The sequence below is a fragment of the Acomys minous genome, assembly GCF_964271855.1.
Source record: "Acomys minous genome assembly, chromosome: 2".
Taxonomy (NCBI): domain Eukaryota; kingdom Metazoa; phylum Chordata; class Mammalia; order Rodentia; family Muridae; genus Acomys; species Acomys minous.
Genome location: NC_140484.1, coordinates 40,899,992 through 40,925,508, shown reverse-complemented (window position 1 = coordinate 40,925,508; position 25,517 = coordinate 40,899,992). Strand labels below are relative to the sequence as shown.

The 25,517-nt window shown below is 43.8% G+C and overlaps 1 protein-coding gene across 1 annotated transcript in view; it reads right to left on the bottom strand.

Annotated features, from left to right (window-relative positions):
- Positions 1 to 16,765: 16,765 nt before the first annotated feature.
- The window catches only part of OSTF1 (osteoclast stimulating factor 1), a 52,556-nt gene continuing 43,804 nt past the window's right edge, over positions 16,766 to 25,517 (bottom strand). Inside the window, exons 7-10 of the mRNA XM_084771753.1 lie at positions 24,962 to 25,011; positions 22,192 to 22,270; positions 20,057 to 20,155; positions 16,766 to 17,266 (exon numbers count right to left, since the gene is read on the bottom strand). Of these exons, the coding sequence (XP_084627879.1) occupies positions 17,208 to 17,266; positions 20,057 to 20,155; positions 22,192 to 22,270; positions 24,962 to 25,011 (287 nt within the window). The 3' untranslated portion in view covers positions 16,766 to 17,207. The remainder of the gene's footprint in view (positions 17,267 to 20,056; positions 20,156 to 22,191; positions 22,271 to 24,961; positions 25,012 to 25,517) is intronic.

Sequence of the window (25,517 nt, the reverse complement as noted above, 5' to 3'; positions counted from 1 at the left end):
ATGATCATAATGAGTGAGTTAACGCAGAAGCAGAAAGACTCAAATGGTATATACTCACTTATATCTGCATATTAGCCCAAGGGGCATGTCCCACGAAAGCCTTCACTTACCAGGAAACTGAGACAGAGGGGAGGACATTCTAGTGGGACTTTAGATGAGAGAATCATGGGAGAATGGCAAAGTAGAAGGATCCAGAGGGTCCTAGAAGCCTACAAATAGAACACATTATGATAGGCAGATTTGGGCACAGGGGTCCCGCTCAAACTAAGGCACCAGCCAATGACAATACAGGCGGTAAACCTTAAACCCCTACCCAGATCTAAACAATGGACAGAACACTCTCCACAGTAGAGTGGAGAGTGGGATATTACTTTCTCACATACTCTGGTGCCTCACCTTTGACCATGTCCCCTGGAGGGGGAGACCTGGTGGCACTCAGAGGAAGGATAGCAGGTTACCAAGAAGAGACTTGATACCCTATGAACATATACAGGAGGAGGTAATCCCCCTCAGGAACAGTCATAGGGGAGGGGAATAAGGGGAAAATGGGAGGGAGGGAAGAATGGGAGGATACAAGGGATGGGATAACCATTGAGATGTAACAAGAATAAATTAATAAAGGAGAAAAAAATGGGAAAAAAAAGAATCATATCTCTGGAGGGTCTGTGTGGGAATCCCAGACAAGATGAACTGAGAAAGAAAATAATTCCTCAGAGTAAAAGGTGCCTTGCAACAGGTAGCCCAGACAGAAAAGGGTCTGATGTCAACGCAGTGTTGCCTCCTGCCTGCCTCCCTCCCTCCTGCCTGCCTTCCTCCCTTCTTTCTGTCTCCCTCCCTCCCTCCCTATCACCTTGCCTGCCTGCCTGCCTGCACTTCTTGGTGGTTAGCATACTGTCCCTCTTGTTCTGTTGTTGCTGCTCCTGCTGCTGCCCTTTAATGACATCAGACTTCAGCATCCTCAGCTGCCATTGTGGATCAAAGGCCTACTACTTTTCAGGATATTCTTCAAGCTTCCAGTAGTAGATTAAGACTGCTGGAGCATCCAGACTCACGGGCTGAGAAGCTACTGGGTTCTCAGTCTCAACAGCATGCCGATGTCCACTGTTGGATTATCCAATCTGTATTACATGATCCAATCTAGTAAAATCTCTTTTAAACACACACACACACACACACACACACACACCTTATTGTATTTGCTCCTCTAGAGAACCTTTCCTATGTAACACAGGGGTATTTTATATATGATACATATCATATACAGTGAGTCACATAAAATGAAACAGCACAAGAAATATATAGGAAAGTGTGGAAAAAATCCAAGTGTGTTAGTATATTTTATGTTGTTATAAAAGAATTTCTGAGATTAGATAATTTAAAACAATTTACTAGTTTATGGCTTTGGAACACTTTAATTCACTTTCTTTTCTTAGAAAAATATTTATTGGCAAATACTATGCCAGGGATAGATAGATAGATAGATAGATAGATAGATAGATAGATAGATAGATAGATAAACAGACAGACAGACAGACAGACAGACAGATGGACACCAAGATATGGTCTCATTAATGAGAAAATAAAGACTGGGAAGAAAATGACATTAATCAAAGGATTATGTAAACCTATACCATATTAAATATTAATCACCTTATAAAGTTCCCAATGTTATCTTCATCATTATTCCTATTTTAGCAAAATGGGAATTTTGAGGCACAGAGCATGAGCAAGTTAAAATTTACCCAAAGTCAGTAGCACGTCGTGGGACTACGTCTTGAACTCAGATGGATCTATTAAAAAGCTATGGCTTTAAAAATCTATTCAATGGAAAAAGGATAGCATCTTCAACAAATGGTGCTGGTCTAACTGGATGTTTATGTGTAGAAAAATGCAATTAGACCCATACTTGTCACCATGCACAAAACTCAAGTTCAAGTGGATTAAAGACCTCAACTTAAAACCAGAGACAGTAAATCAGTTAGAAGAGCCTGGAATACATTGGCACAGGAGACAGCTTCCTGAACAGAACACCAACAACCCAGGCCTTAAGATCAACAATTAATAAATGGGACCTCATGAAGTTGAGAAACTTCTGTAAGGCAGGAGACACTGTCAAAAGAACAAAGCAACAGTCTACAGACTGGGAAAAGATCTTCACCAAGCCTGTATATGACCAAGGTCTAATATCCAAACTATATAAAGAGCTCAAGAAATTAAACACCACCAAACCAAATAACCCAATTGAGAAATGGAGCTCAGAATTAAACAGATAATTCTCAACAGAGGAATATCAAATGGCTGAGAAACACTTAGAGAAATGCTCAACCTCCTTAGTCATCAGGGAAATGCAAATCAAAACAACTCTGAGATTCCATCTTACACCCATCAGAATGGCTAAGATCAAAAATTCAAGTGACAACACATGCTGGTGAGGATGTGGGGAGAGAGGAACACTCCTTCATTGCTGGTGGGAATGCAAACTAGTACAGCCACTTTGGAAATCTGTCTAGCGCTATCTCAGAAAACTGGGAATAGGGCTTCCTCAAGACCCAGCTATTCCACTCCTTGGAATATACCCAGAAGATGCTGCAGCATACAACAGGGACAGATGCTCAACCATGTTCATAGCAGCCTTATTCATAATAGCCAGATCATGGAAACAGCCTAAATGTCCCTCAGTAGAAGAATGGATAAAGAAACTGTGGTACATTTACACTATGGAATACTACTCAGCTATTAAAAACAAGGAATTCCAGAAATTTGTGGACAAATGGATTGAACTAGAAATGATCATAATGAGTGAACTAACCCAGAAGCAGAGAGACTCAAATGGTATATACTCACTTATATCTGGACACTAGCCCAAGGAGCAGGTCTCATGAAAGTCTTCACTTACCAGGAAAGTGAGATAGAAGTGAGGATATCCTATTGGGACTCTAGGTGAGAAAAATATAGGAGATAGGGAAATAGATGGATTCAGAGGGTCCTAGAAACCTACAGGAAGAACACTATGATGGGCAGATCTGGGCCCAGGGGTTCTGCTCGATCTATGGCACCAATCAAGGACAATATGTGCAGTCATCATCAAACCCCTACCCAGATCTAGCCAAGGGACAGAATATTCTCCACAGTTAAGTGGAGAGTGGGGACTGACTTTCACACGAACTCTGGTGCCCCATATTTGGCCATGTTTCCTTGATGGGGAGGCCTGATGGCACTCAGAGGAAGGATAGCGGACTACCAAGAAGAAACTTGATACTCTAGCATCATATTCAGGGGGAGGAGGTCCCCCTCAGTCACAGTCATAGGGAAGGGGAATGAGGTGAAAGTGGGAGGGAGGGAGGAATGGGAGGATGCATGGGATGGATAGCAAATGAAATGTAATATGAATGATTTCATTTTTCAATAAAAAATTAAAAAATAAAAAGCTTTAACCATGATAATCTCCACATGTGGAGGACAGATAAAGACATAATGCTAGGGGTGAGTTCTGAGAAGCTGCCACTCCAGGGATTGGGTGGACATGAGGATTACTAGGCATGCACTAAGGAAAACAAGAAGGGTTCAAAGCAGGCTGGCTGGCTGGTGGGTATTACCTTTGGCAATAGGAGGCATGGATGCAAAGGGCAAAATGATGTCAGCCATTGCTAGGGCAGAGGAAAAGTAGCATGACACTGAGTGGGTGGTGGGAATGTGCAAAGGTTAGAAGGAGCAGGGTCCTTTAAAGGAATTTTCTTGTTACACTGATAAAGAAATGAGAATTGATAAGTGGTGGTGAGAGTCAGTGGGGCCCAGGACTGATCCAATGGAGAATATACAGGGACCCAGTGTCAGTAGCCAAAGAGCAGCTAAGTTGTGATGTGGCATGGACAGGTGGTGGTGAGAGGTTGGCAGCTTTCCTCAAGGAAAGAAGTGGTGATGGGCTGGAAACGGGGACCTGAGACAGTGGCTGAAGAGACACACGTGGTCAGGATAAGCCTTGTTAGGGCTTTGAACTCACAGTGTGTGCATCTAGAAATGGCCAGGGTGTTTCTAGCAGTTAGGGGATGGGGAACTTCCCCCATGGGAGACCTCAGGGGAAGCAGCAGGAGATGAGCAGAGGGGGAGTGTGGACAGGAAGCTCTCCTGAAGCACTGCCAAGAGCAACAAAGGAAAAACACCTTTGCTGAAATCTGCCCTGGGCCACTGCTGGTGGTGGCATTTTGAGTTAGTGAGGCCATGCAGGGGGCAAAGATGTGGGAGAAAGGTCAGGACTCTCTCTGTCCAGGATGCTGATTCAGAAGGAGCCGGAGATTAAAGCAGATTGTGATCTCAAGAAATGCCGAGCTCTCCAGATGGACTGGAGAGACCATGCACTCCCAAAGCTTGTGGGGTTCATGTTGGAACAACTCTAGAGGAACTAGGGGAAGAAGCCCAAACTCAAGAATATGGTAACAGCTAGGCAACAAATTGCTAAATTTTAAATATCTGAAGACTTTGTCTAAATTCTTTATTTTATATGAATCAGCACAATCTCCAGAGCCTTAAAAAAAAAATCGCCTCCATTTAAAATGGTTCACATGTAGAGGAAGGAAAGATCACTTAAAGATACCCTGGGAGGTGACAAGAAATTGACTGCACGTGTGTTGTCCGGATGTCCACATGTCTTACCCACGTGTGTCACAGTGGGAAGATGATCTGCTATTAATCCCACGGACTTCTTGCAGGAAATTACTGTTTGGTCTCAAACTCAGCACAAGTGGATAACTGAGGTGCCTATTTCACATATTAAAGTAGATGCTACTTCCAGGCTCTCAGAATGGCAAATACCCCTTACAGGGTCATCCTGGCTGGATATACCTCCCCCTCCCCCTGCAGGCCCTAGTCTAAGCCTCCCCAGCCCTTCCCTTCCCCGACTCCTATGTAATTCAGCCATTTAGTCCACGTGCTTCTTAGTCTCTTGGATCCCAAGCGCTCTCTTTGCTCCCTCTCTTTTCTCTTGTTCTCTTGCCCCTCCCTCCATTTTCCTCTCATGGACTGATGGCCTGGTTCAGTGTGGACCAGTGCTTCTCAACCTTTGGGCCATGACTCCTTTGGAGGTGGAACAAACAACGTTTCACAGAGTTCACCTAAGACCATCTGCACACCAGATATTTACAATAAGATTCATAACAGCAGCAAAAGTACAGCTATTAAGTAGCCACAAAAATAATTTTATGATTGGGCGTGGCCACAACATGAAAAACTACACTAAAGGGTGGCAGCATTAGGAAGGTTGGGAACTGCTGGACCCTTCCAGATGCCTTTGGCTGCATTCTTCCTCATATCTACAACAAACCTCTCCCCAACAAAGCCCGGGGCTGTCATGTCCTTCTTTTTTCATTCATTTACCTCTTCTAATGACTGTCCTGCTGTGCTGCTCACCTCCTCCATCTGGCGAAGGCTTAACCAAAGTTTAGTCCACACTCACCGCAATAGCCATAATCACAGAGAACCTCGTGGAATAAAATAGAATCCTTTGACACTCATGAACCAGGTCAGCATACTTCCCCCCCCCCCTACCCCACCCCCCCCCCAAGCATCATCAATTGTCTACAGTCCTTGTTGAGGGCAGAACTGTGCCTTCCCTATGTGCCACTCATATTTTGAAATTCTGACTCCCAATACATATTTGGAAATAGAATCTCAAAAATAGTGATTAAGTTAAATATAGGTCATTACGGCGACCCCTAATAAAGTTTACTGCTTTCTTCAAAAGAAAGGAATATGTGGGCGCACGAAAGGAAAGCAGGGGTGCACATTCACAGAGCAGAGGCATGTGAGGGCAGAGTGGGAAGGCGGCCACTGTCAGCCTAGGACAGAAGCCTAGGAAGAAAATAATGAGGTCCATGAAACAGTATGCCCTTAAAACTAGGCACACCTCAGTGTCATGCCTCATTTTTATGCCTTTCTTTTCCCTACTATTAAATTTCACCCACATAATATCACTAGAAGGCAGCTGTAACAAAAAATAAATAAATAAATAAATAAATAAATAAAAAGGGGTCAGGTGTATTGGCTTCCTGGAGCATGGGGAACCACTCATGAGAGCTGTGGTCACTAGGGGAGGGGGCTAAAGGGCTTGGAGTTTTGTCGCGGTGTGTATTTAGGGCAGAAGGCGCTGGGCAAGGTATGGACAGAGACATCAGAATTTGTGTGAGCAGGAGGGACCCCGGAATAGTCAACAACTGGTTTCTCAGTGATAGGAGCTCTTTACAATTGCTAGACAGGGTTTGTCCTGAAGAGGAGGCTAATGAGCTGGTGCTACAGGTTAGTCTTGCAAATGCAGATCCTTGGGGCTCAGGTAGCCCTGAAGGCCACAGCTTGCTGTGGTTTGGGGTTTTGTTTTTTTTGGGGGGGGGGTTGTTTTGTTTTGTTTTGTTTAACATTCTGGGCACAGTTTTGCAACTTGTGGCTTCTGTTTCATTTCTTACTACTTACAACTTCTCTGTGCATTACTCGGCGATCTGACCCTCTGATAGAGACCAGAGAGCTTTCTGGGTATTTCCAAAATCTCTCAGCTGTTTATAAAACACTGTGGTCCTAAGATTAAAAAGAGGTGGTCTGACTTCTGAAAAACTAAGGACCTACCACACTCAAATGACCAATTTGTATTTTCCATGTAAACTGAAACCCGAAGTAAAGTTAATTAGCGGCTTAGCTCAAAACTTTGGCGTGTGCTACAGTGGGCAGAGCTTGACTCAGTTCCCATTGCTCTGGCTAGTTAGACATTTGGGCAAATTAACACCTTGGGTCAAGTTCATTACCATCACAATGACATAATAGTAAGTCACTCATAGGGTTATTGTGAGAATTAAATAGCACGTGAAGTGGAGTTACGTAGCACTGCATACAAGATAACAAATAACCCTAAAAGTTTGTGGCTTAAAATAGCAGTTTTATTTCACTGGTGATTTTGCAGATCAGGATTACAGTAAGAGACTGCTTGAATGTTCCTGGCACTTCAAGAATCAGCTAAGGTGATGCCTCAAGGGTTGCAGGATCCACCTCCAATTGAAGGATCTGCATCCAATTGAAGAATCCATACCTGAGAAGGCTCACTTCTACACCTGATATGCTGGTTCTAGCTGTCACAGGGAGATCACCAACTGCTTTCGGCTACAGGCTGGTTTCCTCCCCATGGGGCTACTTCGGGTTCCCTGCCTACTAGGTTCCAAGAGACCTGAGCAGAAGTTGGCAGGCTTCTTATAACATAGCCCTAATTCCCAGAGTTCCAGGTCACTGCTGAAGCATCTCACAAAAGGCATCAGATATTCGAGAGGATACGAATTAATCTCTACTCCCCCCCCCCCAGTGGAATGGTAATTTGAGCCTAAAACCCAGCTCCACTCCTACAGTGTTTACCTCGGTGACCACCACGCTCTGTGAACTATTGCAACTGCTGGCTCTTACAGAGAGAACATGAGGCAGCAGTTTTGTGTCTTAAATCAGCATCAGAGAATCAAAGCAACTAAGAGCCAGTGGTTAGAAAGGGCCATTGTGAGTGTCCTCTGGACACAACCGGACACTGCACTTGTGAACTCAGGACAGCTATCATTACCTGCACAAGATCAAGCTCGTCAGCATTCTAGCACAGACGGAGTTACAAGTCTCCACCTCACAACTGAGAGTCTACTCACAGTTATTGGCTTCTAAGGAAGAGTCAGTTTTCTTTAAGGGTGTGGCCTCTGTTCGGTCACCCACATTGGAGTGGATGGTCCCACAACCGGGGGTCTATATGTGCAAGACCAATTGGCCTACAATTGTTTTTACAAGAGGACACAACGTTGGGGAGAGGTGGAAGAGGGTAGTTGTGGGAGGAATTAGGAGGAGGATCAAAAAAAATTTTTTAATGGTAGCACGGAACACGTTATTGCTGTGATGAACCTGACCCTGTGGTCCTTAGAGCTTCGGAAGTGGTTTGTAGAAGAACATGGAACAGTTAGGAATTGCAAGCTAGAGACTCACCTGTGATACTGAGAAGAGCTTGATGGAAGGATTTAGTGGGCAACTGAAAGAACAGAACACAGCCATGGAGGGATGCGGCCATTAAAGCCTGTGTTCACGAGGTTTCACAGAGCAACAAAGATTGTATGGAGAATTGAAATAGGGTCAGGGGGATGGTGGTGCATGTCTTTAATCCCAGCACTCTCGAGAGGCAGAGGCAGGGGGATCTCTGAGTTCAAGGCCAGCCTGGTCTACAGAGTAAGTTCTAGAACAGCCAAGGCTACACAGAGAAACTCTGTCTCAAAAAACCAAAATAAAACAAAACAAAAACAACAAATAGATTTGAAACAGGGGGGGGGAAATCTGACTACATTCAGCCTGTGTCCAAAAAATCTTAGTGAGGCTAAATTCCAAGTCAATGGCTAACTTGGAATGGTAGAGAAAATTTCAAGGCAGCTTAGCTTAGCTGTGGCATGGTTCCTGACCATCCTTATTGCCAGATTTACAGTGAGCAAATAACAGTAAAGACCAGATCATAGAACAGAACAATGTTATGGCTAGATTTATGCCAACTTGACACAAGTTATAGTCATCTGAGAGGAAGAAACCTTGAATGAGAAAACACCTCCATAAGATCTGGCTGTAGGCAAACTTGTAGGGCATTTTCTATTTAGGGACTGGGAGGACTGTAGGTAGTGTCAATCCTAGGCTGATGACACTGAAAAGAAAGCAGTCTCTTGAGCAAGCCAGTAGGCAGCACTCCTGCATGGCCTCTGCATCAGCTCCTGCCTCCAGGCTCTTGTTTGAGTTCTTGTCCTGGCTTCCTCTGATGATGAATACGATGTGGAAATGTAAGCTAAATAGACCCTTTCCTCTCCAAGTTGTTTCAGTCAGGATGTTTCTTCACAGCACTAGATACTCTAGGACTCATGTTAAGACACGCATAACCGGCGTGGACTAAACAGCTGTAAATGTTAAAGGGATCAGTGCTATTAAGGAGAAATGAGTTTGTCCTGGGACAGCAGGAATCCATATGATATTCATTTTGCAGGATTGATGAATACAAGAGTTATGACGTCACTGAAGTTTGTGTAAAGGTTCCACAAAGAAGCCGATGAGACCAGCCAGCATGTCAGGGAATGAATGTGTTGTCAAACAGCCTAATCGACACTTGTGTTTATACGCATAGATTGTGTTGCTCTCAGCTTTGGTGAAAGCAGCTTTGTTTTGCAGCAGGCAGCATCAATGCAGAGGCTCCTAACTGGCCAAAGTGCTAAGAGTAACTGGGAGTGCTCAGCTGAGGATAACTCTATATGGTCCTCCCTCTCTATCTTCCACAGAAGAAGGAACATCTCCAGCGAGGCGGTGGAAATAATGTAAGAGCTGGAAGATAGAAAGCAAAGCTCTGAAATGCCATCTTCTGGAAATGGCATGACTGTCAGCACTCAGTAACTAACCACGACTATGATTCCCTGCACAAAACCTGCCTGAGATCAGTCAACATCCCAGATGGCAACACCCAGTATATTAAAAACAAACAAAGAGAAAAAGAAAAGGAAGGAGAGAACATAAAGGTAGGAGGGAGATACTGGGGACTTCAGGGGGACTGAGAATTTACGGGTGGGAGTAGATCTGATCAAGAGATCTGAAGTACACTCAAGTACAAATTGTCAATGACGAACAAAAATAACTAAAAAGTAAATTATGTTCAAGTGCCTATGACTTTCATAAGAATAAAGTTTATTACAAAACTTAGAATAAAAGGAAGTTAAATAGTACTGGATGTATATAGTGTAATTTAAACCATGATTGTATGTAACAGAAAAGAGCCACAAACTAATTTGAGTACAATGGCATTTTATGTGTAGGTTTGAAATCACTATTAGCACTGTAACAAAAATATATGCAAGTCATTAAAATAAGCACAGCACCTTAGCAATGACTGAGGAAAGGAAACTGGCCTCCCACTCATATTTATTTAAAGACATTGTAAAGTTTACTGGGCTCTCCCTTAAAAAGAAAACAAAACAGCTATAGTGTTTACTAAGAATGCTTTCCAAAACAAGCCATGCTTTCATCTTGGGGACTCTCCTGTGGCCTACATGGCAATGACTCCACAAAAACACTAACTTCATACAGTTCTTATTCAACTTGGAAGAGGAAATTCCTTAAACATAAAACACCAGTTGCCGACAGATGAGTGGCTGCCACTCTGTTACCAGAGACACCGCAGGGGATCAAGTGACCCTGTTGTTGCAGTCACTAAGGCACAAAGGAAGTGAGGACACGAGAGACACTCAACTCCTGTCACCTGACAGAGGTCACCATAGTGATGGAGAGCTATGAAATGTGGCTAATACCTGCCATCATCTCAAATGGCACCAGGGCTAGCATCCCAGTTTCTTCCCATATTAATCACACCAGCATTTATTTGAAATAAAAGACAATGGATGCTGAGTTGATCGGGCCCTTTGTACTCCCCTTGTAGCTACGGTGCTCCCCAGAACAAGAGGTAAAGAGAAGGAAGGGTGGGGGGCTGGATATAAAACGCCTGGAAAATACTCTCAAGGAAAAATGCCCATAACAGGAAAATGCTGTCTCACTCAGCAACTCTTACAGCCCTTGTACCTGACCCCTAGCTGTGTATCAGCTTTATTTTCCTTCCAGCAAATCGCTTTGGGGCTCCAGCTCCAGCTATTCAAGAAGGAGAGGTACAGACATTGGACTTCTAAGGCCTTATCAAGAACAAAATTTTAAAATAATTCTTTTATTTGTGGAAAACTAATAATTTTCTGATTACTTAAATTTTCACAGACTGTAGTAGGAATAGTAGTAACCAATGAACTCACATTGTGGAGAAAAACAATTATTGCTAACCATAAATGAAAAATGGAGAAATATGGTAATAACAATTTCTGACTTTTAAAGAAAAGTGTTCCCTGAGTGGTGGTCAGGACTTCAATGACATGTGAAAATCATGTGACTCACAGAAGAGCAATGCTTCCTGCCCTCTGCATGTCTACAGATCTAACCAGTCAGATCCACTCACCCCAGGCCACATTCACTTAGCTTGGGTCTAAGTTGAAAGCTTCTGATCACTGTCCACCCACAGACCTACCATGTGGACCCCAGTTCCAAGACCAAGTGCAGCAGCAGTTGACCCACAGGCAAGAGAGTTAGTGGGCCACCTGCAGTAGGTTATCCAGAGCTCTCGAAACTCAGGACTTGAGGGCCAGTTCTTAAACTTTGGGAAAAAATGGATATAGCAATGACACCTTGAACTCACACTAGATGACACTGCCTGATCCTCATGTGGTTATTGAGAAGATGGAGAAGAGTTCATCAGTGTCACCGATAGAGAAACGATGGGGTGAGGACTGCAGGCCCTGAGCCCTGGTATCACAGTGACATACGAGACTGTCATGACTGACTTCTGAGTGGAAGGCACTGGTGGGTCCTCCAAGGCCACCTGTGTCCACGCAGTTGCTATTTCCACACCCTGTGCTCTTTCGTGACTTAAGGCATCTCCTGATATCAAGGAGTCCATGGAATGCGGAAGGGAAGTTCTTTTCATATTCTTGTTGCAAATCAGTGATTGATGAAACTTAACTTAGAGTGGCGGAAATGGCATCTTTCTCTCACTGACATTATGGAACTCAGCCGTCAGTTCTCAGTGTTGAGGGCAAACAAGGAGTTATAAAGCTGAATCGTTTGAATTGCTTTAATTTTGAAATGATATAAAAGATAGGAATCCAAATGCCTTTCTGACTTGAAATCAGGATATGCTGAGCACTGGACACAGAACCTATGAACCCTATCAAACTGCTCCTCAGTGACAATATAAAGCTCTAAGTGGCACAATATTCTCCCCAGCTGCCCTCTGAGATTATAGAGACAGAAGGTCTCGTGTACCCCAGGCTGGTTATGAGCTATGTCATCTGACCCTGAACTTATGACCTTCCTACTTTTTCCTCCCAAGTGCTGGGCTTACCAATGTACACAACCATTCCTGTTACTTGATTTTTAACTAGGCCTTTTCAAGTTATCAGGCTTTCCTCTGTAGCTCACAAAAGTAACTTTACATTCAAATCGACTGCCACACATGAGCACATCTAAATGACTCGAAGGAAACACCAGCGTCCAGTTATTCTGAGTGTCTGAGGCAATTCTGTAGTGACAGGGAAACACGGATGCATCTTTTATACATACGTTTGTTTCTAATGAGAATATCTTTATTCCCCTATTTATAATAAACACTTATTTATTAAGAAATCACAGTGCCAAGCATTATTCAAAATCATTTGTACCATTTTATATAAGCCTTAATAGTCTAGGCCAGTGGTTCTCAACGTGTGCTTCGAGACAATTCTGGGAAGGGAGATTGAACGACCCTTTCACCAAAGTTGCATCTCATGTATTTATATTACAATTCGCAACTAGCAAAATAACAGTTATAAAGTACCAATAAAAATAATTTTATGGTTGGGGGCACCAGCATATGAGAAGCTGTATTAAAGGGTGGCATTAGGAAGGTTGAAAACCACTCCTCTAGGCAGTCACTACTGCTTTTGTTTGTCTATGTTCGGCTTAGGGAATCAGAGTGCTTAAGAAACTCAGCCAAGGTCACCTAGTCATGAGCTGCAGAGGAAACACATACAAATACCAAGAACTTGACTCCAATTCCTGAACATTTTTAACCATTTCTTGTAGCACTCTAATGACTTCTATCAGAGGAGCAATTTACAAAAGGTGGCCATGTCTTTGCTGCTTATCCCGTGTCTCTCCCACTTTCCCTTGGGCTCTCTGTGGCTCCCTAGGGAAGTCCCTTGGATTGCCCCAGCCTTCCTTCCCAGCGGTATCTAGGAGTCCAGCCTCTGCCCAGCTCTGCAGAAAGTCTGTAGTCTGCAGAAAGCGCAAGCAGAGACCTGAGGCCAAGCATCCTGGGAAACCTCTGCTGCAGACTGAGGACCCCCACAAGAAACAGCAGCGAAAGCGCTTGGGACAGGAAGCTTCCTGTACGCCCACACAAGCAGCAACTGGACTCGCTATAGTCACTGGCCCTCCTGGCACCACCACTGTTTCCATGCTACACGGAAATAAGTAAGCTCAAAAGAACTGTGGGACTTCCATAACCAGGTACACAGTTGATTTGGGAAACCTGTTACTGAACCATATTTTATTTAGGAGTGAGGAACAAAAAGTTTTGCTAACATGTTTCCAAGAGGGGAGAACAAAACAAAACAACAAAGTCTTTTATTAACATTCATGGGGTTCTTTGAAGGGACAGGGCTGAATTCTTAGATGCCTACACCAGGCCTTCAGTTATAAGGGAACTGAGGTTTCTGCTGACGTTTCTGAGCCAGGGTGAATGGCAGCCTCTGCCAGGTGCTGTGGGCTCAGCTCACTGGCAGACCTCTGTGTCCATCCTCAAGCACAGTAACCTTGAGCCAGCCCCTTCTTTCACAGCACAGCCTCTCAGAGACAAGGCAGTTTTTCTGCAGTGGCTGAAAAGATCAGTGTAGTTAAAAGGGAGCACAGTGGGGAGAAGGACAAAAGAGGAGACAGAGGGCGGAGGGGGCAGAAATGATGTAACTACAGTATTCATGTATAAAATACTCAAAAAACTAAATGTTTAAAAAATAAAGCAATAAAAACAGGAAAAAAAGATTAATGATGTAATGTCTGTGAAAGTGCCTACCAGAGAAATCAGTAGAAGGCCCTTAATGGCAGTTTTATTTAATTTCATGTCATTGTAAGGGAGGAGCAGATTTTTTAAAAAACATATTATTAAGAACTAAGGAGACAAAACCCATAAATTTGTGGCCTTAAGTTTTCCCTGCACTCAAGAAAACTGTTTGCCTATGCTATATTTTCTGTGAAAATATGGGCCATGAAATCTTTGACTATTCCCACTAAAACTTCACATTTTAGTAACTAGATACTTATAAATTTGACTAAATAATATATTTCTGCTCTGTGTATTACCATTACATACATACTTGCAGTATAAATATCTTGAAAAAATCTTTGAAGAAAAAAAAAACCCCACAAACCAGTCCATATGGAAAAACAGGATCAGATATAAATGGTATATTTTGTAGCCGTGCATGAAGAGCACAGTGCTACCCACGCCAAAGTCAGAAATGTACACTCTGTACAAGGCTGCTTACGCTGATGGCGTCTGTGCGCATCTTCAATACCAGCCATTGGGAAGGCCAGCCAGTCTCAAAACAAAGACATTATCATTTTCTGTATTATTTCCACTTTTCATCTGTGGGTAATAACAACATGACTAATATTTTGAGAGGGGGGAAAAGCCAGTGAAGTATCACTGAAGAACTTCTGAGTAGCAGTTAGAACGCATAGCCACTCAACAAACGAACCTGCAACAGCTGAAGCCAAATCAGGAAGCCCTAACAGGCCTGCCCTTTGCATGAAGCTTCTGGGGTACAGCTGGCCCAGCAGCGCAGCTCACCAGAAGGCTGGAGCCTTGTTCTTCCTAAGGATACGACGGCCAGAGTGGTCAGGGTGATACCAGAAACTCAGGTTACAGCAAATTGCCAGCCATTTCCAGGACACAACCAAAGCCTCCGTGCACAACGTGGTGGGGTTCCTAGGAACTGACTTTTGTTGCTGAGATCAGCATTAAACAACTCACAGACGCTCAAATCTGCGAGGCAGACATTTCAACCACAGCTAAATTGTCCGACTGCATCAAACTTGGTGCCACACCCAAGTTCTCCGTGTGCCCCTTTCCTCCTGCCTTAAAGCTATAATTGGCTAACTTTTGGGATACTCACAGGTTCAATGCATTTAAAAAGTAAAGAAAAAGAAGAAAGAAAAGAAAGCTCTATTATTATTTACCTTAAATATACAAATATTACTTAAAAGCACATATAATTTTATAAAAATTACCTGCATTCAGTTTGGAGTTGGAGAGTTTAGGGTCTGATTTCACTCTCAGTCCCCTAGGGCAAGGTTTAAGTTGCTCTCTGGGCCAAAAAGGCTGCAGTGGGCTGAAGGGTGCTATCATTCTGTAGGCCAGGCTCAAAAGGGGATTGTTCAGCTACCTTCCAGAGCTTGCCACCCAGAGCCCTTCTCCTGCCTGTCAGTTCTTACCCTCACCGTGGCTAAATCATTCCAAAAGAAGCTTCAGGAAGGAGCAAAGAAACAGAATCTACTATATACAGACTGCAGTTAATTCATGCCAGGGTGCAGAATATAGCACAGAGGGGGAATTGGCTTTGCGAGGTAGACCTAATGTGGCCCTGAACCATCTGGGCCTGGTGCTGCCACACAGGAACTAGGGGAAGGAAGGCAAGAGACACAATGGTCAAGATGTTGAATGTATCAGCTAGCATCAAGCAACTTGAAGGTGGGACCCCAAGCACCCAGACAACAAAGGGGGCAGGGGTAGGTGGGTGGGTGGGTGGGGTCTTGAAAAGCTGAGAGGAATAAGGGGGAAGGGGATGGCAGAGTCTGGAAAAGCCTGACCTAAGTGAGGGAGGGGAGGGATGAGGCGGCTGGTACGCCTATGCGGTAGGAGTTAAATGTGACTCTTTCTCCCCTTTCATTGTCTCTGCCCTGTCAATAGCTGTTGCACTGTCCTTACTTGCAAAGGACAGAAGAATGAAATAGTTCAGGGTCTCAAAAGGCTTTTTGCTGAAGCACATCCTTCCAAGTTCTATGGGAAGAATGAAAAATTCTGGAAGGAACTGGTATCTTTCCTTATATACTTACACAGAAATACAAACAGCTGCACTAAATTTACTAACAAGTCAGGCGCGGTGGCCATGCCTACCACCCCAACACTTGGGAGGCAGAGGCAAGGTTTGAGGACGGCGTGGGCTACATAGTGTGTCTCAGGATAGCCTGCTGTTTGAGACCCTATCTCAAACAACCAGAAAGACACACAATGTACCAGCACATCTATTTAGAGATGACAATATGCCTACTCCTTAATTAACCCCATAGCTTGTGCTTTCCTGTCAATTCTTCCACAGGTTCTTTTCTACTAAATTAGTTGAGGTATCTGAAAGACCTCAACCCGGCTCCTCCAGGCATCTTTCGCAAGAGACCCATGGAGATATGGTCAGATATGGTCAGAAGACGCACCTACAGAGGCGTTCTTCGTTTCCTGAGTTAACCCACTTCCTTCTTCAAACATTTACTTCTCTTGACCAATATGCCTTTTGAAATGAGCAGTGAATTCTTGAAAACATATTTCCTGGCCCAGGGCTAAAAATCTAGACACATTATGAGACCAAGCCATTTTCAACACTGTGACACAAAACGAGAACTTCGAATAAAGTGTCATATCAGTACTGCAAAAGGCTCCCTACAGCACGTGACCCAGGAAAAAAAAATCCAGAACCTTGTAAGCTAGACACACGCTTTGAAAAAACAACTGTCATCTGAAAGAGAAAAGTTCATGTTTCCTTACTACACCACACTGAACATTATGGCGGCTTCCGTAAGGAAAGAGAGATTTTTTTTTTTAAACCTCCTACACTTTAATCCAACTAGTGAGGTTACTGAGTTTCTAAGTCTAAGTATTACCTTGGATACGATTCTGAGTATTTCGTAATTATTAAAATTGTATCTTTTCTTAGACATGCAGTTGAGTATGGTGTTGAACAAAGCAGACACGGAAAGCTGTGAAATAGAGCTATTGTGATTCTTCTGGGCTGATCAATGTAAAACGCAATCTAAACGTAAGATAAAGTCAGTTCTTACCTGAGTAGAAAAAGCTTTATTTATTTACCAGCAATGAGTAATAGCACAAAAACAGGTAAGAAAGTCTCTTTAAATGTTTATTTTTGTCAGAAGAGCTGACACTTTTCTGTGAGAATTTTGGTCTATTGTTATAATAAAGCATTGCCCCCCATTAAAACCCATTCAAAACCTCCTATTCCTTGAGGTAAAGAACTTTAAAAAAATTAATTTTTTAAAGAAAAAATATTAAAATTCCTTTAGCTTGATAAATAGAAATAATCTTTTTTGTTTTGTTTCACCCTGGTGAACATATGTGTATTTTATAGAGCATAGCATCCTGTCACTCATTGGCAAGCCACAGGAGAGTCACCCATGTACATGCCAACTCATCACAGATCACATGCCATAGTGCCACGTCCACACGGACTTTAAAGAGAACAGTTATCAATACTCTTCTGGCAAAACAACCAAGGCTTTGGAATGGCAAAAGCAAAAGAAGTTTAGGCATCAAAGCGCTCTGGGAGGAATCAGTCTGAGTCTTCGTCATCAATGTAGTCCTCGGGGTTGCTTAGCGTCCGAAGCCCATCTAAGGAGAAGACAGGAAGGAAACAAAACAAAGAAATTACAAACCGTTGAGAATTTTCTTCACTTTCAGAGCTTTTGACAATTCAAACCATGATCTTCCCTCTGACCAAGGGATTGTGCTGTTCCTGAGACCCATCCCTTCATTGCTTTTCAGCCTATGAAGGTCACAGCTGCAGAGACTGCCGAGCCATGTGACAGAGTGTGGCACCTGGTGGAGGGACAACTTGTCCAATTCCAGGCAGCTAGCCACATACACTGTGGCCAACATGGAGCACACCAGTAACCACTCCTCATATGGCATCAGTCAGCTCACAGCCTGCGCCTTACCTGAAGGCAGAAGACAGAAAGATATAACTGACGAGGAGAGAGGCAAGACAAAGATGCTTCAGCTTCATTTCAGAAAAAGTAGGTTTAAGAACAAGAGACTAAAAGTAAAAAGAAAGAAAGAAAGAAAGAAAGAAAGAAAGAAAGAAAGGAAGAAAGAAAGAAAGGAAGGAAAAAGAAAGAAAAAAGAAAGAAAGATCTGGCCCCCATTAAATGCTAAAGCAAATCTTGAACAGTCGTCAAAAGGAAGATAACCTGTTTTCATCAAATTCTTACAGTATCAAATTTCCTGAGAAGGGAAAATGCAACTCAAACATAATTGTGCTCTTAGAGCTGAGTTAATGCAGGGTGGATGGCACCTGAACCGTGGTCTCTCACTAGCACAGCCCAGGCTTCCCTGGAAGGATGGCCTGTGACAAGTCAGTGGAGCCTACGGGGAGACAGACCTAGCACCCTGTCAAGCTAGAAAGCAACGATCCTATCAAGGAGAACTTGCTGGCGGGGTCCAGGCTCAAAGGACAGACTGAGAGCCTCCAGTGCCTAAGAAACCTTATACCTCAGGGCAGTCTCTCTGAAGGCTCTAGTCTAGCAACAGGAAGTCAGTGGTAGAGAAAGGAAGTTAGGCCACAGCCCTCCTTCCTGACCAACTGGACAGCAAGAGCCAGGAGGTTGACCTCAAGCAAAAGCCACCCATGCAGCAGCAAAAAATGGTTTCTGGTTTCTGTCCTACACAGTTGCTCCCCCAAATCTGTAGCTGGGCTATAGCTAAGCTAACAGCACTTTGTCTTTCCCTCTAGAGCCCACATCAATAAATGAGTGTCTTTAAAGAAACACCAACTCTTCTGATGAGAATTATCCAGTTGAGACACCAAACCCCAGGCTGGTTTACACTGTAAGTGAACTGAAGTGAAGAATAAACAGAGGGGGCCGCAGGCTCACGGGCGGGCTGTGGTGGGGCTGGGTACTGGACAAGGAGGGTAATTTGGGAGGTTTGCTGTTTCTGCTGCGCTGAGGCAGGGGCCTAAGGAGCATCTTTGTTGTTTCTTCTGTTTGGAGTGGACTATGGCACAGAGTGAGGTTCGTCGCTTCTAGGGAGTAATGACACTTGAGAGAGGGCTAAGTTTCCTCAGGATTCAAAAACTAATGGGGATAAAGGGAAATGAAACCAGTTTTCCACTAGACAGAAAACAAACTGTGGAAGCATTAGTATAAGCAGGTTAACACAGAAGCAAACATCTTTCCCTCCACAATGGAAACTCGGACTACAGATATGGATCAGCTGTACTGCAGATACTAAAGCCCCACCAGGGCTTGCAACACGCAGCTGCAAAGCACTTGCAGAGGTGAGCCTTCTGTTACAGTGCTGCCTCCCCACAGCGGGAGGAGAGAACCAACTCCTGAAAGTTGTTCTCTGGTCTCCACAAGTGCATGATACCACACAGACACTCTCCTTCCCTCCTTCCTTCCCTCCCTCCCTCTCTTTCCTTGTGCCTTTCATCAAATCTGTCTGCTTTATTTACTTATTTAACCTCTCTGGGCTTGACACAGGCCAGGGGGTGTGGATGAATGGATGGGAGAAAGGCACAGCGATGGAAAGAGAGAAAGGTGAGGTGAACGGGAGAGACCGTGTCAGGCACATCCCCACAGCCATCAGGCCGATCAATAACAGCCGGCTTCTAAGTACGCACATGTGACTTGTGTTTTAAACCCTGTGGTGGTTTGAATGTGATTCCCGCCCCCACCCTCCTCACCCTCCAGCTCAGATAACGGCACGCTTAGTCCCCAGTTGATGGGCTGCTTGGAAAGGGTTAGGAGCTGTGTCCTTGTTGGAAGAGGTGTGTTGCTGACTGTGGGCACTGAGGTTTCAAAAGCCTATGTCAGGCCCAGTCTCTGTCTGTCTGTCTGTCTCCATCTATCTGTCTACCTTTCTCTCCACAGGACACAGAGCTCTCAGCCACTTCTCTTACCTGTGGCCAGGTTCTCCACTGTGACAATCCCGGGCTAACCCCTCTGAAACTGTAAGGCAACCCCCAGGTAAATGCTTTCTTTTATAAGAGTTGCCTTGGTCACGGTGTCTCTTCACAGCAACAGAACATCTACAATACTGTGGATAGAGTCCACAATCTTTGACAAAGCCTGAAAATTTTTCAATTATAGTTTATTGCTCCCCTCATTAAATCTAAAGCAGAAGGCAGTTATGGCATGGTGATGACGAGCTCCTTCAGCCACTCACAGAAGCCGTGACGTGAGGGTGGAAAGCACACCCATTATTATCAGAACACAAGAAACCACAATGTGAAAGACCCTACCTTACTTCAAATATATTCTACTTTAGATCTGATTTATATCAGTGTTATATATTCAAAATTCAGAATCACTCACCGGGGTATGTGTGTCAGCTTTTACAATAAAAACCTGCTAAGTCTTGACCATAAGCAAGGCAAAGAGAAGAGTTTAAGACAAATACCTGTTCCCTGCTTCTTTTTCAGGAGCGATGCACAGGCAGCATTGGTGGCCATGTCCAAGGCCAGCTTCTTCTCATTGTTTCTCAAGTCTGTCCTCGCACCTGCCCAACACAAGAAAAGGAAACTATGTGTCTCTGCAGATGGGAACGTGGCAGCCAGTCCTCTGTAACAAGCTAATCACTTTGGCAAAGCTACCAGGAGAACAATTCTGGCCCAGAATTAATGTGGCTGGCATGTTTCATCAGAGATCCTGCTGCTCTTCCCTTCCAGGTGCCAAGGGACTGTACAGAGACTTTTCAGTGAGCCCATTACCTGGCCCTGGGGAAATCCTGAAACGAAGCCACAACCAGAACCCCAACGGATACGCGGACGCCGTCAGGAGGCTGTGGGGCTTCAATCCCTCACACGCTTCGCCTTCCCCTCAGCTCATGAGGGCCTTTAGCAAAGACCATGGGGTTTAACATCAGAGGACCATAGTTTATATCTGTACATTCACTCATAAGCAAATCAGCAAATGGCAAAACAATAAAACTCACAGGCAATTCATTGTTCCCCAATTCACTGTCCCTGTAAGCCCTCTTCGACTCATTTTTTCCTTGTCTTTATGCTAAAAATTACATCAGAATCCATGAACACACTTGCTGAAGAACAAAAAACTACAGAGGCATGTTCAACAGTGCTGGTTTACTGCCCTGAACTAAGCTCTTCAAAGATGGCCACTCTTAGAACTGCCCTGAACTGTCTCTCTTTTATGTTGCCAATGATCTGCACATATACGAACAGGTGCACACAGTCAAACTACCTATGCTGCTCTGTATTTATTCGTATGTGTGTGGGCACCTGTATCATGCTGCACATGTAAGGTCAGAGTTGGTGTTCTCTTTGAATCACGTGGGTCTCAGAGACTGAACTCAAGTCCTTAGGCTGGTGGCAGGCACCTTTACCTGCTCAGCCATCTCACCAGCCTTATGATTTCATTTTTTAACTTAACCGTATTTAAATGGTGGTATACTTTTCTTGGAGTACACACAAAACTCAATGTACCTCAATATTTATAGGTATTCCATTTCATGGATGTCTCAAAACATTTCATCACAGCTTTACTGACAGAAATCAGTTCTTTCTGATTTTCATCATCCCTAACAGTGTAAAGAGAAGCATCTCAGAATAACTTGTTGACAGGTTTACTTAAAGGGTTCTCTAGAAGTGGGGTACTGAGGACTACTGTCAAGCTGTCTGTCATGAGGGCCCTATCACAGTGCTTCTACAGTTTAGGCAGTACTAAGGGTGCTTGCAATCACTTTGAAAACAAAACATTAAGTGTGGCTCAGCAGCACACAACTTGTGGCTGCCACATTAGACAGCACAGCCTTTAACATGTGCTTCAAAAAAACCCAACCACAGTCCTCATGGTAAGTAATCTTTTAGACCAGGGGTTTGCATCATCGTCACACTTAAACCAAAACCATCCTTGCTCATAAATTCCACAATGCTGCCCCAAAGACTCCTAAACACAGAGTCTATAACTTGTGGCTTGGAGAAAGTTTCCATAGTATTGCCCTCTGTGCCACGCTTCTGAGCAATACACCTGGCCAGCCCTCTGCAAGAGCCTTTAATATTTATGGACCAAACAGACAAATGGATGAGCAGTTCCCAGTTTAGCTGTTTACAGTGAATCACATAGAAGCAAGAGATGAGATCAAAGTACGCATCTTTCACACCTGGTTCAGCTTAGACAAGAGCAGCTACAGCCTTTCTCCTTGTCTATTAAGACTCCCAAGCAACCAGAAGTCTCACCAACTTTACCCCAACTCTCAGGCCATGAGGCTCTGAAACACCTATCTCCTAAAGCCCTACAGTCAAACAGACAGGGGCAGTAAGTTCTTTCTACGAGCAATACATTGGTATGTGCTTTTTACGTTTCTCAAGATCTTAATTCACAGTAAAAAGTACCATAAACGTACCCCCAATTATTTCACCTCAGTTGTAATGACGCCATGCTATGCACAGAGTAGAGATTAAAACTACAGTTTTAACAGAAGACCTGGTCTACCTACTGTTTCAAATGGCCTGCTTTATTAGAAGCTAGTTTTTTTAAGGCAAGCAAAGACCAGGAAAATTCAATTGAAAACTTTACCTTTATCCAGTAGCAACTGGACAATGTCTGAATAACCCTTCCAGGCAGCTGCATGCAGAGCCGTGTCCCCCAGCTTGTTCTGTGGTGAAAAAAAAAAAAAGGGAAAAGTGTTATAAAAATACATAGTGGATGAGATGAAGGTAGTGATAAAAGTTTAGTCCACATAAATCTAAATGAGGAAAAAAGCTACAGAACCATATGGAACGTCAAAGGAAAGAGGGAGTCGAGCAACGAGAGGAACTGCCCTCTCTGGGAGGGATGGAGGAGCAAAGCTAACATGGCAGAGACAGGCTGAGGCACAGCCTCCTTCAGAGGGAGACTCCAGCAGGAAATGCACAGAAACCCAGCAACAGTCAGGAACTTACTTCTAGCAGCTTGGGGCAAGAACGAGGCATGGGGTAAAAACAGGAGTGCCAAACAGAACCCTAGGACAGGTTACTGGCAGATGTCCCACTAGACAACAGTAGAATTACTGCTGAGAAATTACCAGAGCTCCTAAGCTCATGCACAACAATACAAGAAGGAGACAAGAGCCAGTCAGATAAAAACCTGTACAGTGAACAGTAAGATCCTTCCGTCAGCTACTTGTACCTAGCTCACTGCCCGGTGTATACAGGGAAGGGGTGCCTTCAGGCAGGGGAGTGTAGACCACGGCTGCAGTGCAGCCGCACATCCGGGGGTAGGAGTGGTATTTACGTTAGCATGCTCACCAATACAGGAGGGGCCTCACCCCTCACTCTGTGGAAGCCCACCAAGGAGGACACCATCCCCACCACCACCAAGTTCACGTAGCTTCTAATCACACAGATAAATGGATGAGCCAAGATACTGGGTATCTGAAAACAGCTTAAGTGTTCGAGAGGCCAACTTAAACAAACTAAAAAGCCCCTAGGGAGGAAAAGTAAACAGGAGAGAACATTTTTTAAAAGCAATAATTAATATATCAGCTATATAAGGTGGTATTATAATCAAACAAGAAAAGGACGTTATTAAAAATAAGAGTGAAATAAGAGCTTGTGGTCAACAAAATTCTCAGGCGACCCCTAAAATAGCTGTTCTCCTTGACCCTCTGACGACCCCATGTATGAGCCTCACATCCTCAAGTGTGGGTGGAGCCAGAGAATATAGTGGCTGTCAGACCTCTTGGCTGGGGCGTGGTAGTACACACAGAGCTTCAAACCTAGCACCCAGGAGACAGAGATAGGTGGATCTCTGTGAGTTCAAGTCTAGCCTGGCCTACACAGCAAGTTTAAAGCAGCCTGGGATACAGAGTCAGACCATGTATTTAAAAATATAAAGCCTATCATTTTGTAGATAATACTTATTGGGTTCATCAAAAGAGATTATATTGGGTAGGTCACATCTGATCAGGAAGGCTTTTAAAAATGAAAGTTAAATGATAGAGCAAACAACAGCTCCTACTAGCCATGAGGAGGAATGCAAACAGCCATTTTGTGGACTATGATGGAAGAGAGGGGCCTCTAAAAGTTAAGGGTGTCTAAAAAGCTCAAATCTCAGCAACTGTAGTGAGCTTAAAAGGGGATCTCAAGCGTCCTAGGAACACAGTTGCCAACTAAAGCTGCACTTGTCAGTGTGAGATCCTGAGTCAAGAATCTTATGAGGTCATGCACAGAAATATACTCCACCCAACAAATATTGCTAAACCAGGGATGATCTGATACATAACAATAGAAAATGAATACAGAACTCTAAGAAATAAAAAAAAAATATATATATATATATAAAAAGGTGGGGACTGAAGAAATGGCTCCGAGATAAAGAGCATTCACTGGCTGCTCTTCCAAGGGACTGAGGTTCAGTTCCCAGTAACCATATGGAGGCTCACAACTGTCTGCAACTAAAGGCCCTAGGGGATCTGATGCCCTCTTCTGGCCTCCACAGGTATTACACATGTGATGCATGCAGGCAAAAACCATACACCTAACAATAAACTTTGAAAAGAGGAATCTTTTTTTTTTTTTTTAAGATAAAGGTGAAGAAATCTCTGATAAAAAGAAAATCTGAGGTTCAATCTGTAGAATCAAAAGAGCAAAGAAAATGGTTAGAAACAGTAAAAGATAATTTCTCAGGCTAAAACCCTTGTGAATTTTCAGGACACCAAAGACAAAGACTCTTAATGAGAAAAAGACAGATCACAAACAGGACTGCAAACTGCCAGGGTTAGATATGGTGAGAGTTTGCCTCCTAAGGCTCATGTTTTGGGAGTCTGGAAGAGAGCTAAACATTTAGCAGAAGGGTCCTGGCTGTCGCTTGGTCCCTGGCATGCTGCTATCCAGAGGGACTTGATAGGACTTTGGGAAGAAGGGCAAGTGAGAAACCTTCATGGCTGAGGTGACAACTCAAAGAGGGTAGTGGAATTCTGTTCACTGGAGATGCAGTGCTCGCTCACCTTGGTACCAGCCCAAGAGCAAATGGGGCCAACTGATCGTGGGACACCACCTCCCTCACCGGGGCTGAAAAAAAGCTCTCCCCTGGGTGAGCTGATTCTCTCTACCCTGTGTTGTAGCACCACAGAGCTATGTGCCCAAGGACTGAGGACACAGCAGCTCTCTGATGTGTACTGCAACAGCACGTGTGAGGACTTGGCTTCAAACTCCAGTACCACAACACAAAAACAGTAACAACAACAAAACTCCATATGCTTGCCTGTAGCGTTTAAACTAAAATAGTGTATATGAGCACAAGCTGTAGTGTGCGAACAAGAAAGAGGGGGTGTGCTAGACATGCTCCTCACAGTGAGCGGCCTCACCTGCTGGTTCAGCTCCACGTTCGGCTGAGTAAACAGAACCTCCACTATGTCTGCAATTCAAACAGAAAAGGGCATTTTAAAAAAAAAAAGGCAAAAACAGAGAACTTTGCAAAAGCAGACATAATAGCAAAAGACATAACTTGTTAGGAGAACGTTCTAGAAAATTCTTACAAGTTTCTTAAATTTTATATTCAGAAAAAATTAAAAACCCTAAAAGGTAGATTACAGAAGAAAAAAATTCAAACCTGAAGATTCAGCTCAGTTGGTGAAAAAGAATGGACAGTGGGATTTGGGCTAGACTAAAATACATGGAAAAATTTCAACCTGTCATTATTACTGACTGCAACAGTATTACAAACGTAAGTCAGTACGGTACTTCAGAATTTTGCATTACACTTAAAACATGGGTCCAAAAGTATAGCTGGGAAAAGCTACAGGCGCCAACCCTGCCTTTCCTCTGTGGCAGGTGACAGAGGTTATCCTGTTCTGTTACTGGCGTTTTCTGGTACCTTCTGAAGCCTGAGAGAAGAGGGGAAGTCCTCAGCCTTTCAAGAGG